We start from the raw sequence: 13,844 nt of genomic DNA, 5'->3' as shown, positions 1-13,844 counted from the left end.
TACATTTACTCTCAAGTAGGCTACTGTACTTAAGTACAATTTTGGGATACTTTTACTTCTACTCCACTACATCTCAGGGTCAAATATTTTACTCCACTACAATTATTAGAAAACTTTAGTTTACTAGTTACTTTGTAGGTTTTAATTATTATTACAAAACATACATTAACCACTTCAGCCCTTTATACATTTAGGCCATTTGAAAATAGCCAATCTGCAAGCTCACAATGGTCTCAACTCACATCGCATGCGCTTGATCTGAATCTTGATCTGAATCTTCAAAAGATGATCTGCTATTTTCAAAAGATGTTTATACATTTGAAAACTTGTGAAATGAGACATTTTGCATAATGAGTACTTTCTTTTGGTACTTTCAGTACATTTTGATACCAATACTTTTGCACTTTTACTCAACACTTTGAATTGCGGACTTTTACTTGTAACAGAGCATTTCTACATAGCAGTATCGATATTTTTATTTAAGTAAAAGAAACATGTGAGTACTTTTTCCACTATATTATTTATATTATATTCCACCGTAAATATTCAAAACGAGTCCTCATCATCTGTACCCTAGTCAATGACCAATTGGTGAAAGCGAGCAATCAATCAATAAAGAAGGATTTTCAATGCATCCGTGCAGAATACAAAGACGCGCCTCGCTGTGTTCTCTCTTTATGACTATCACACCCAGACAGGACAGATCTTCACCGGTCTGCTGGGACAGCTGCTGCTGCTCTGCAGGACAATCTGTAATAAAACACTACACTAGCATACTAATGGATTTCGCCCCCTTAATGGAATTCTTTTGAAAAAAAAAGTTTGAACTGGTTTTTAACTTAAATTTAGAAAATTTGGAAAATATTTTGGAAAAAAAATCTTAAAATCTAGGAAACAAAAAATAGGGGTATAGCTTATTGACTCGCGACCCATAAAAATTGGTCCGCGACCCACTGTTTGGGAACCCCTGCTACAGTGGATTGTTTGACAGTCGACACTAACAGAAGAACTCTGGGGGGCTGGATCGGCCACAGAGACAACGAGGATGACATCTCTAATCACCAAAGTGATGATAGAATCGTACGCTGTCATGATCCTGGTTATGGGGTCGTTCTTCTTGTATTTCTGTGGAATGGTCTGGGCTTTCTGCAGCCCGCAACAGAGCACAGCCGAGGAGGAAGCATCGGCGATCACCGACGATGAGATGTTAACAGCTGCACCCGAGAACTACTGGGGGGTGTGCGCCCAGCACCCACAAGGGAGAAGAATGAACCATGGCACAGGTGCGCACAACGGGACATCACAGATGACCGGTGACTGGCAGGTCGGAGAGACGACCTATATCAACTTTTTATCTGACACCGATAGTTTACTGTCTGATCATCCCGGGTTTTGCTGTGAGGATCATGAAACTATAAACTACTGTAACATTGGGGACAGCAGCAGCAGCAGCATAACAACTTATAAGCACCAGTCATGGTGCACTAGTCTGGATTGATTGATTGATTTGATTTGATTTATAGGACACCATAATACTTGGAGGCCTATTATAATACTTATTGCCTAGACAGTAGCCTATCTTTGTTGGATAATGAGAAATTTACTGCAAATGTGTATTTGTTTCTGGAAATAGTTGACGCTTTATACCAGTGGTCCGGGGACCACCAGTGGTCCTTGAGGGGGTTCCAAGTGGTCCTCAGCAAAATGATGGAGAGTTGTTAACCAAATGGACCCTTAGATCTTTAACTCTTGAGAGTGTAATCACGGGTCCATTTGGTTTCACTCTACACTCTCAAGAGTTAAATTATTGTTAAACATCTGCATTACTTAATTTACAAGAAGTCTACACTATTAGAGAATGTAAAGAATTGTTATTTTGATTTTGTTGGCCTGTTATACCAACATCAATACAGAATGGAATTGTGGACAAAATCTTATCCAACGACAACATATTCTAAGTCTTTGGTCTGAGCGGCTAAATCTCATCAAATGGTGGTCTGTGGCTCAAATGCAGAATAAATAATGGACCTTGATATGATTAGGGTTGAAAACCACTGCTTTATACCAAGCATATTATAGCCAATAGGAAATTCCCTGGTTTATTGTATTCCGGTTCTCTCACTCTCTCTCTTCCTCCTTTTGCCATAATAGCAAAACTCACAACCACCAGGGCACCAGATAACACATGGAGATCACATAACTGAAGTCCTTTTATACAACATACAATACAAACAAAACAGCAAACAAATAATACAAATTAAGCACTTTATGCTGTAAATTCTGGCTCACGTTTAACAGTAAATAAGCTGCAAATATTATGTCCTGTGAGGCAAGGATGAAACGGTCTCAATCATAGATGCGATGAATCCACATTGATGGCTAATACTGACTATTGTGAACACACTCCGATACTCTTTTCCTCTTTATGCTTCTTCCGTACGGTGTCTTCTAGTGACAGCAATTTCTCATATAAGGCCTCTGACATCTCCTCGTCAATATCCATCTGAAATGGGAATAGAACGGTGAGAGAGGAAGGGATGAGACCGGCACCTCGGCATGAGAGACTTTAGTGTCAGTGTCTGGCATTGATTAGACACGGATAGAAAGAAAAGCTATGGCACCTGTCGGTCAGAACCTAATTGCATGAAATGTCATAATTCTGTGTCAGGTATCCAGGTTTCTTTCACCCATATTGTAACAACCTTCAGTGAACATCAGATCTATAAGCGTCACAACGCTATTTCCGCTATTTTTTAAATATTTTAAAAGTATAACATTATTAAATATGTCAGTCATTTCTTTATATATTTAAAGGGATAGTTCACAAAAAAATCTATCGATTAGTCACCCCATGGAGACTTGAATTCATGAATATTTTTTAGTTTTTGTCGTGTTCCTAAGCCAATAATTTGATGACGAGCTGACCGGTAGGCAGCGGTTCTGGTAGGATACACAAAGAAGGAGACTCTGTGTCTGTGTCTGCTACCAGAACCGCTGCCTACCGGTTCGACTAATCGATAGAAAAAAAGTAAAGTAAAGTCATTTAATCCCTTTAAGTTATTTGTAATGTGCAATCTTTGTTTACAAAGCCTAAAAGGCTAACCTAAATGTACATTTTTATTCACATGTTCCAATGTTCAATGCCAAAAATACAATAAAATTGTTAGTCACAATTATTTGTATGACAATTAATGGTGTAGTAAAATGTCATGATGGTGACAGCCCTATTGATGGCATTCCAGGATGTTAGATCCTACCTTACGTGGCTGTGTGTAGTTATTTCCCAGCCCAGACGTTAAGCTGTGGTATTTTGCGTGAGGGTCCAGGGACTCAGGCTTCTGCTTAAACAGCCAGAACTACAGTGCAAAAGACAAGTGCACTCATTCATGTTTTTTCTTTTTCTTTATTCTCCCTGAAGATTCTGAATCAGATTTTCTGTATACACCCCTATAGCACATAACTAATTATTCAAACCAGGTATGATGGATGGCATATTTTTGGATTGGAGGAGATGGGGACTGAGCTGCATTGGAGATCTATACATAGACAATAAACTGTCCACTTTTGTTCAATAAATATCATCTTCCTCTGGCACATTTTTTCCGGTACCTTCAAATTAGGCACTTTGTGAGTGAACATTTCCCGGAATTTACAGTCAAACCCAAGGGCCACATGTTCTATGACATAATTCTCTCACATCCAAACTTTAGTTTCCTGTTTTGTTGCTGCTTTTTGGGCGTCGTGGACTCTGGTCATCTCAGAGATGCGTTGGCTGGGGAGCTGGGCATTTCAATATCAGATGAGCTGTGGGAGGAGGGCCTGTCTAGTATTCAGAGCTGTCAATTCTAGATATAGGTTGATTCAATTTAAAGTATTGCACAGATTGCATTACTCCAAATCTAAACGTAGTAAAAGTTTACCAATCAGTCTCCCCAACATGTGATAAATGTGGTATTGCAGAGGGTTCTCTGTCACATTTATTCTGTCAGTGTCCAATAATAACCAATTTCTGGGGAGATATATTCAATTGGTTCTCCAGACAATGGGAGAGTGATAATCAGCCAGATTGCTGCTTGGCAATATTTAGTTGCTCTGATGAGACCACGGCCCTTCCCTCCCACCAAAAACAGATGCTTAAGGCAGGTATGGTTGCTGCCAAAAAATGCCATTCCTGGCATGTGATCTGGATATCTGGCTGCTATGGTGCATCATTCTGATGGTCTGATCGATCTCAACCATGTGTCCTTTTTTTTGGTGTGTGTGTCTTTTGTTCCTGTTTTTCTGGTTGATTTTTGTTTCTGTATGTATTGTACTGTTAATCTTTCTGTCATTTTGCGTCTTGCATTGTCGTGTACTATTTGACAAAAGAATCTGTTAAAGATTGGTAATGTGCTATTACAACAGTTCTTCTGGAAATGTAGAGTTGAATTTACATACCAATGCCTCAGCTCCATTGCGAGGTGTCAAGGTGTAAGTATTGGTAAACAGCAAAAAGCATTGGATGCATCAATCTCAAAGTGGCCATTCAACTGCATCACATTTGGATGCGGTTATAATCGCTTACAATCTTTCTTTTGAGAGAATAAAATGTTATGAAACATGGCACTCCTTGACAATAAATGTGCTGAAAACTTAAAGCGTTGTATACAATTATTATATATATATTCTGCTACTATTTTCCAACACTGTAAATCAGTTTGTCCTATAAAAAAACAATACTTTACGTGTATTGTGTAAACTAAGGAATGAAAAGTGCGTGTGCGTGTGTGTGTGTGTGTGTGTGTGTGTGCGTGTGCGTGTGTGTATGTACAGTATGTTGAGTAAAGTTGCATACTGAAGCGTTACCAGTGATTTTAGCCATGTTATCAACAAGAGTGTTAAGAGGTGTTTTAGTGCAGACCTGTTTGTTGAAGTGTGTGTTGAGTGCTAGGCTGAGGAGGTCCAAGGCGTATTTGGAGGAGCTGTAAGGCTGGGTGCCATTTTGGTGCTGAAAATCACTGAGGCTAAACGCTGAACGATGAGCATTAATGGAGGAGGTCCACATTATCTGGGAGGTCCGGTCTGCCTGGCACAGAAACGGCTCCAGTTCTCTGATCTGAGCCACAGAAGAACACAGGGTATAAAACTGATGATGCGTGCATCTTTGCACACCTGTAATGTTACAAAATACTGTATTTCACTTGAGCTTACAGTCAAATGAATGCAGGGAACCCCTGTGTTCACAATGTTATATAAGTATGTATTACATAAGTATATTTTATCTTATAGTAATAGTAGTAGTATATGAGTAATAAACAGAATTTAATAAGCTGGTTTTGGCGACTAATGGTAAAAGAATATGTGTGGGATTGACAGAATCTTTTAAATTTGCATGGTGGATAACTTAATTGGGATGCCATCCCAATTAAGTTATATAAAAAAATGATGTTCCCTAAATAGAGAAAAATATTTTTTTTTCAGCCATACCAGCCCAAAACCTGCCAAAAGAACAGTGTGAATTCAGCAAGATGAACATGATTTGACTAGCAATTCCAGCAAGTCTCCAGAGGGACTCAGGAGAGACCTTTGTTGGGGAAATACATCAGTAACATGTACCTATAGGTCAGTATTCACCTGACAGAACCTGATGGAAGCAGAATACAAAACAGGAATCTAAAGCCAGCAATCAGCAATGCAATGCCCTTAAGGCAAGGAGAGAACAATCCACAGTCATAGAAATCGTGGTGTTAAATTTTTAATGAGCTTTGTTGCTAGGGGACAGATGGATCTAATATCCCCCGCATTTCTTCAAGGGTAAACAACAGGAATATCTCTCCTGTGGCAAAATAAATGTCCATGATAAGACAGGGTGAAATTTCAACATACAATACATCAGTAATGCTTAATTTATACTACGTCGTATGAAGGTGTTGCTCGCCAATAACAGCAGGTCTGCAAGCTCACAATGTGTCACGATGCAACGCAGTGTGAGCTTGTTGGTCTGCTATTTTCTTTTTTTTGGGGGGCTTTTTATGCCTTTATTTAGAGAGGGATAGGGAAAGTAGGCTGACAGGACATGGGGAGAGAGATGGGTGGGGGGGTGACACGCAGCAAAGGTCGTCGGGAACGGGAGTCGAACCCGCGACACGCTGTCAGGCTGGCATTGCAGCCTAGGGTGCCTGGACCGTCGCGATACGGCTCAGGCCGGTCTGCTATTTTCAGCAAGCACCGTCAACATCGTAATATATTCAGACTGAACTCACCAGTAGGAAGTGGCCAAAGAGGTTGGTAGCAAACACTTCCTGCAATCCATCAGGTGTGATGTTGTCCTTCTGTGTCAGGATACCCTCACCAGTGGCTAACATGCTGATAACCTTGCTGCAATAAAAAAAAGAAAAAGACACAAATGTAGTCTGTATGGTTTTTGCCTTTTTGTGTAGATAAACGCTATACAGGATGTATATTTGAAGGTAAAAAAATATTTCTTGCATTATACAATGGTATGGTACGGTCCCCCTCATCATCTTTTTTACTTTGGACTTTTGTCTTTTTGGGAACCCGAGGAGGACTCTTTTTTTGTGAGGCACATGAGAAAATAGGTGAAAGTTTGACTTAACAAACACGTGGCAGCCGTAAGATATACAGCCTTACTATTAAATCTTATTCTTTCTTCTTTAATCTCGTTACCGGGCCTTTCAGAAGCCACCAAACTACTACTACCACTACAAGAACTGAAAGTCTGCAAGGCCATTGTGTTGAATTTCTTCATGCCTTTTAATAAACCCATGGTGCAAGTTCAGACATACACAACACCTAATCATGCTGTATTATAAAACATAGTCATGTTGGGACATATGTGAATGTGCACCCACCCATAATGCATGGGAGACTGAGGTGGGTGAGGGCCAGTGTGGAGGGCAAAGGGGAGCTTTTGTAAATTGTATAACCACTACTTCATACATACTAGACTACACCACTGGCTCACCCCTAAACTATGGATATAAACAATGTGATTAACAAAGCTGATAAAGGCAGCTCTTCATAAATATTCATGACAAGATGCTGGAGTTGAGGAGAGTTCAAAAGCCAGCCAAGAGAAGGATTTAATGGTGTTGTTGTAAGTTATATGTTTAGGTTAAAACAAAACTTATTTTGTTAAAAAGATCTGTTCTGATAGTCATCTCATAATCATCTAGTTATCATTGCTATAGATGATTTGTTCAGTAACAGGGGTCTCACTGTCTCTACAGCTCTTTAGTTAACAGAAAATATATGTCCAGGAGGGACACCAATTTCATCCAATCAGGAGATAGATAGAATGTGTGCTATTTTTTTTGTTTCATCACTTTTTCACTTGTTTCTCCTGTATCCTGTATGTGATCTCTGATGATTCGATACAATTGGTATCCCAACCTGAAAATGTATTTTCTGTTCACTAAAGAGCTTGAGATACAAAGAGATGCCTGTTTCAGAGCAAAATCTCCACAGCAATGATTACCATGAGAATATAAAGCTATTATAACTTTTATTTGAACAATTAGCACCAAAAAATAATGTAAAATCTGCACTGTACCTGGAGAACAGGCCTTTGAAAAAGGCTTTCACGTCAAACGTTGGGTTGGGCATGATGCCTGCATTCAGGTAGATGTAGTCTAGCCGGTTATACCTGTAAATGACATACACATCTGGAGACTCTTTCGCACTGCTAATCGAATCAACTTGCATCCAGTATGATTGAAAGCTTCCCCTACTCAGCATTTAGAGGGAATAACTCCAAATAAAAGTGTTCTGTCTTCACAACCGTGTCTTTTTGAATGCATGTAGGTTTCACGGAATCCGTTCTAGCTATCCACCAGAGACAAGAGTGTGGCAAAAAGTGACCAGTACAAGCAAGTACAAGCTTTGGCTTCGTAAACAAAAGGTGCACAGGGCAGATATGACAAATAACTTACATAATCACTTATACAAAAAAAAAAAACACAAATAGTGGAAATAGCAGACCTACAAGCTCAAAGCGTTTTGAGCTTGTAGATCTGCTATTTCCACTATTTTTGTTAAAAAAATGTTTGAAAATATATGATCATTTTTCAACATGGAAATGATTGACGATTATGCACAAATAATTGCGATAATCTCAAATAATTGCGATTAGGCGATTATGTAATAATTGTGACAGGCCTGGAGGTAATTATGCGTAAAATAATTGTATTTGAGGTTAAATCCGAAAGCAAGGGGGTGGGGTACGTGGCTATTGCCATCCCCTGGCTGGAGCCCCTGCATGCTATCCACAACCAACGGTCTTGTGTTCTGCTCACCAACCTGCGTTTGATCTCGTGGGCAGCTGTGAGGACCGAGGTGATGCTGCTGGTGTCCAGCTGCAGCAAGGCCACATGAGCGTCGGGGTGAAGGGTCAGTAGGGCAGACTGAGCGGCCTGACCTCGATGCAGGCTCCTGCAGGCCAGACACAGTTGTAGAGCTGGCTCTGCCGTAAGGAGGCGTTCACAGAGCGCCAGACCTATACCACTTTTGGGAAATGAATGTAAGTCACATATAGCAGTGGTTGGTTCTCAAACTTCTTCATGTCAAAGACCCCCAAAATGATATGTATTTGGCCGCGGACCCCTATCTGAAAATATTTTGTGCCAGCAGAGACTGAGGTAGCCCCAGTAAAGATGATTTTTTCTCAAAGATTTAAAAAAAATAGAAGATATAAAAGCCCGCAGCACGGCACGAAGCGAGCTTGTAGATCTGCTATTTTTGAAAAGCCAACATATAAATGGATAAAATGATTGTGACGCAATGTCCCCCCTGGAACCCCCCCACCCCCAGGACCCCCACTCTGAGAACCAATGACATAAAGATTATAGCATGCAACTGATTGCATTGTAATGGCATGCCATTAATAAGCTGACATGACAGCTTATTAGTACACTATTGTTCCAGGCTTAGATCACTTTTTTGCTGTTTTCAAATGTGATGCTTTTTATGGTCCAGTTACTGTGAACCTTTGTCTCATGTTTCCAAAATATCATTGTTAATAAAAAAAAAGTCTTCTAACCTTTTACCCTTGGCTGGGGGTTCCATTTTAAAACATGACCATACACTACACATTTCAAAGAATGAATCTATGATCTGAATGATTTGTATGGAATATATATATTATATTGGACAAAATGTAACGTATGTTAGTCAATGACATGTGCAAACATATACAAGTCTGGATTGTTCTCCTCACGTTTTTAATGCGAGAACTTCTGGGAACTCAGATTAGGATTGTTCAGACATGCTACCACCTCCTTGTGTCTAACCTCATGTACAAATTGTACCAGCTGGATTATGCTATGTGTATATGTAGATATCTTAGATTTTTTTTTACATGATTCCCTTTTCTGTTTGATTTATTTTTATCCTTGCTTGGATACAGGATAGGTGGGCAGACTCTGGGCACTAGGGGACATCTGGGCACCTTAATGTAAAACTGGCTATTTTGTCCAAAATGTAAAAAATATATAATATTTGAAAAATGGTATTAAGTAATGTGAAGTATACATGATGTGAACATGCACTGTACATCATTATCAGACTTAAAATGAGGTTTTGTAGCAATTTGTAGCAATTGTAGAAATATTACACCTTAATTGTCTAATGTTTAATTATGTTCTAATCATGTATACTTTACTCTAAAACATTTTCCAGATATTTTTTAACAATTTGGACAAAATAGCCAATTTTACATGGAGGTGCCCAGATGTCCCTAGTGCCCACCTATATTACTCTCTCTGTTCCCCCGCCCTCTTTTTCTTTCTCTTCATGAAAACTAAAACTTTGGAGCTCCACACACACACACACACACACACACACACACACACACACACACACACACGCACACACGCACACACACACACACACACACACACACACACACACACACACACACACACACACACACACACTTCTTTACACCTGTAAAGTACACATGTGATGTGACAAATCAAGTTGATTCAGATTCATAATGCGCGCGCATTGAAGCCTATCTGTCTCTGTCAGAATTAGCTACTGTATAAGAGGGAAGCAAGCTCGGTATTAAATCAATATTTAATATTTAATATTTATGACAATAAATAGAGTAATTACCTGTTTGCTCCCGTGACCAAAACCACTTTATTCATCGTTTAAGGCCGAAAGTGTGTATACAATAATAAAATAAAACGGAATTCATTTACTCTAACAGGTGCTTTGAAGTTTTCTCCTGGTCGACAGAAGAATCACCCTTTCCTGTGGAGTCATGTTCTAAGCCCCGCCTCCAGGTTGTGATTGGATACTACAGCAGCAGTTAGCCAATGAGAGGAGTCGCCTCATCTCACGCTGTACAGTAAATACACTGAATACTGTGGTTCTCAACATAGGGGGCGTGGGCCCCTAGTGCAGTGGTTCTTCTCAAACCTTTACATTTTAAGGTCTCCCCTTAGTGTACAAATGGAACCAAATGGACCATGACGGTCCATTTGGTTCCATTTGTACACTGTCAGAGTTGCAGACCTGTAAGGGTCCATTCAGAAACCCTAAGGAACACGAGAGTCCTTGGAACCACTGCCCTAGTGGCCCTCAGGAATCAGGGGGCGGGTTGGGTTAGTAAGTTTTATCATTTCAACACTGATTATTTAGATTAGAATACCAAGTATTCAAGCTATAGTTCATGGACACGCATGTGATTACTGTGTGCATGTGTGTGTGTGTGTGTGTGTGTGTGTGTGTGTGTGTGTGTGTGTGTGTGTGTGTGTGTGTGTGTGTGTGTGTGTGTGTGTGTGTGTGTGTGTGTGTGTGTGTGTGTGTGCGTGTGTGTGTGTGCGTGTGCGTGCGTGTGTTTTACTTTTTGAAGAGTGCCTTTGGTTTGTTTCTTTTGTATGATATTTAACCAACTTCTTAGATTGGGGGGGGGGTCCTCAAGGCTAGGGGGGTTCAAACAGGGGTCCATGGCCTAATCCTACATTTAGGGTCTGTGAAATGTAAACTGTTGAGAATCACTGACATAGGATATGACAAGGGATAGAACAAGTACTAGATTACAGATTACAGATTTTATTGTTTTCATTTTGTCCATCACAACATAATTAGAAACAATGTAACTTGTTCTTTTACTTACACAACAAACATTCTCATTGCAAAACAAACATTTGAGTACAAATGCCTTAACAAATCATGAAAACGATAGGATTCGATGTTTTTTTCTGTTTTTATTTTATTCATTTATTACAAATATACATCTGCCATCAATTCATTTATAACATTCACACACTGAGATGCTGTGAAATGCTATAAACAGGTTCCTTTGTCTGAATGAAACCCTTTCATTTCTCATTTCTATAGACTGAAATTTGAAAATGGACAAAACAAATTTCAGACCAATTATAATATTTAACATACATGTGTACAGACATTTTGCATAGTTCACAAAGTGTAGAAAGGACAGACAAAGTGAACATATTAATTGTTCCACAGAGAGCGAGACTGAAAAAAAGACTTCATTACTAGCTATTACAACTGCCAGGCTGCCAGCAACAGGTAGCTGTCACAGATAAGGCAAAGGGAGTAGGGAGGGACCAATGTCCACCGACTCCTATAAAGCTCAGGGGCCTCTGAATGCTGTTGTACCCGATCTAACAGTTCTAATCTGTGTAACTAGTGTGACAATTAAATTAGTTTAGACCATATGTTAAAAAAAACCTAAAAACATATACATTATAATGTAAGTTCGGGTCAAATTGATTCAAAAGATCCAAGAGAGGATCTGGCCTTGGCAACATTAATTCATAAACAAATACTTTAATTTAACGTGAGTTCATGGAACCTTAAGGTGAATTGTTGCTTGCTTTAGATCACAATACATCATCATTTACTACTCTCTATGCCAGTAAGCTGTAATTATTGTGTAATACATATCCGCTTAACCAGTATTCCGGTAAAACACCTATAAAATTGCTTGCATGTTCCCATTACCTTAACATATTTTTGTCTCCTTTTCAAAAGGGACAAATAAGTCGTTATGTGACAACTTGCTCCACACCCACAACAACACACTTTGTGACATCTTTACAAAGACACGTACAGAATCCATCACATACAACAGATCCATCTCAACACACAGCTAACAGCCTGGATTCTTGATAAGGCACTTTGGCAAGAGAATTTCTCATCACGTATCAAAAGAGCATGTTGCTGACATTATTAACATTCGGCTAACTTTCTGCGATGGAAGAAAAGGGCACTTGTGTAAAGCAGTTTGATTGTTTTTAAGAGATTACCTATAAAGACTGCAATGTTAGACAATGCATCGAGTGGAAGATGATATGAAGCATAATCTTTAAGAACATATTAATACACAAACATTATCAACAAGACCACACAAATATGGACATATAAATAATACAAAATATTGATATTTTTAAATCTACAAATATCTATTGAAAATACACAGTCATATACACTGATGGTCAAATACCACTTTCAGAAAATGGTAGAGGGGAGATTAGATAGGAATTACATGGAGTTACATGATATCCATAAAGACTCAACTAGCTTGGTGATTGTCTGAGAGACTGAGATGAAAAACGTGTTTAACCACTTAAACCCTCTATACTTGGGTGCTTAGATGCTTAGTTGACTGGGGTCGGCTCTGTACTTGGTCCGCTCTTTTCTTTCCGCTCTACACCAAATCTCTTTGCCGAAAATAGCCGATCGAGGCAAATGTTCGCCCCCAGAATAGAGATGCCAGGGTTCAAGTGGTTAAAATAACAGTGATGGGTTTTTGCCGCACTCCCTTTTATGTCTTGTACATTCAAGCAGTCTTCGAAAAGAAAACACAAGAAAGTTCTTCAATTCCTCAAAATTGCATAACATCATTACCAATCCATGAAACATTTTAACATGGGAACTTTTAATTCATTAACAAAATGAAATAAAATATCCATATATATTTGTTTTTAAAAAGTGCCAAATGTCGATTTGCTACATTTCACTTTGGCTTATTCAGGACACAAAACAACCAGGTCAAAATCTTCAGGTCATACCTGTAGTTTGTTGTGTAGTGTAGTGTAGTGTAGTGTAGTGTAGTGTAGTGTAGTGTAGTGTAGTGTAGTGTAGTGTAGTGTAGTGTAGTGTAGTGTAGTGTAGTGTAGTGCAGTGCAGTGCAGTGCAGTGTGTGTGTGTGTGTGTGTGTGTGTGTGTGTGTGTGTGTGTGTGTGTGTGTGTGTGTGTGTGTGTGTGTGTGTGTGTGTGTGTGTGTGTGTGTGTGTGTGTGTGTGTGTGTGTGTGTGTGTGGTGTGTGTGTGTGTGTGTGTGTGTGTGTGTGTGTGTGTTTGCGGGTGGGTGTATTTTATTGGTTTGTGCATAGCAGACGCTGGTGTTCAAAATGTGTTTTGTTTTGCATATTTGTAACCTCTTATCCAATGTGACGGTGTTAACTGAGCTCACACACCAAGTGTCTGTCCATCATTGTGGTGTGTGAGTCTACGGCTCCTTGAGTGCTCAAACAGTGTTTCCAAATGGCAGCTCAGAGTCCACAGCGCTGGATCCCAGCCTGTTTGTATTGAACCATGATAGCTTAACCCTGGCTGGATTTGCATTTACACTGTAAAATCCTGAGTGTTGATTTAACTGTGAGACTGCAAATACATGCATGGAACCAAATGGACCCCAGTGTTAATGTAACTCTGAGAATGTACCAGTGGAACCATAATGGACAATTTGGGTCGCAGGATCAAACAGTTAATTTACTCTTTGAGTTTACAGTGTAGAAGCGCAGTCTAAACCTACTTCATGCACCATTAGTTTGAGAGTTAAGAGGACGTGGGAATGGCTGTCCTGTA

General features: G+C 39.5%; 2 protein-coding genes across 9 annotated transcripts in view; both read right to left on the bottom strand.

The window, feature by feature from the left end:
• Positions 1-2,203: 2,203 nt before the first annotated feature.
• On the bottom strand, positions 2,204-10,226 carry hsd17b7 (hydroxysteroid (17-beta) dehydrogenase 7). 3 transcript variants are annotated; one of them, XM_080430330.1, is made up of 7 exons: positions 10,114-10,226; positions 8,299-8,502; positions 7,553-7,645; positions 6,243-6,357; positions 4,901-5,095; positions 3,258-3,356; positions 2,204-2,503 (listed from the first exon to the last, which is right to left on the bottom strand). In XM_080430330.1, exons 1-7 carry the CDS (start codon positions 10,146-10,148, stop codon positions 2,390-2,392), a joined length of 855 nt encoding a protein of 284 aa, XP_080286456.1. In that variant the 5' UTR covers positions 10,149-10,226; the 3' UTR covers positions 2,204-2,389. The 3 variants fall into 3 exon arrangements, with proteins under 3 accessions (XP_080286456.1, XP_080286457.1, XP_080286458.1); XM_080430331.1 differs by lacking the exon at positions 7,553-7,645; XM_080430332.1 differs by lacking the exons at positions 2,204-2,503; positions 3,258-3,356 and adding an exon at positions 4,525-4,571.
• A 967-nt stretch (positions 10,227-11,193) lies between these two features.
• ddr2a (discoidin domain receptor tyrosine kinase 2a) overlaps positions 11,194-13,844 on the bottom strand; it is a 45,691-nt gene continuing 43,040 nt past the window's right edge. For all 6 annotated transcript variants that reach the window (XM_080431388.1, XM_080431390.1, XM_080431386.1 and 3 more), the window contains exon 17: positions 11,194-13,844. This exon is cut by the window's right edge and continues 164 nt beyond it. The gene's annotated coding sequence lies outside the window, so the exon portion shown is untranslated.

Source organism: Gymnoscopelus braueri (genome assembly GCF_963280865.1).
Source record: "Gymnoscopelus braueri genome assembly, chromosome: 6".
Classification (NCBI taxonomy): Eukaryota; Metazoa; Chordata; class Actinopteri; order Myctophiformes; family Myctophidae; genus Gymnoscopelus; species Gymnoscopelus braueri.
Note: the sequence above shows the minus strand (reverse complement) of the source record. Positions and strands in the feature narration are given on the sequence as shown.

Coding starts and splice junctions, on each gene's coding strand:
- hsd17b7 (XM_080430330.1), bottom strand. CDS start 10,148: ATGAATAAAGTGGTTTTGGTCACGGGAGCAAACAG. Junction 7,646..8,298: donor GCCCACGAGATCAAACGCAG/GTTGGTGAGCAG, acceptor TGTCATTTACAG/GTATAACCGGCTAGACTACA. Junction 6,358..7,552: donor TTCAAAGGCCTGTTCTCCAG/GTACAGTGCAGA, acceptor TTTTTATTGCAG/CAAGGTTATCAGCATGTTAG.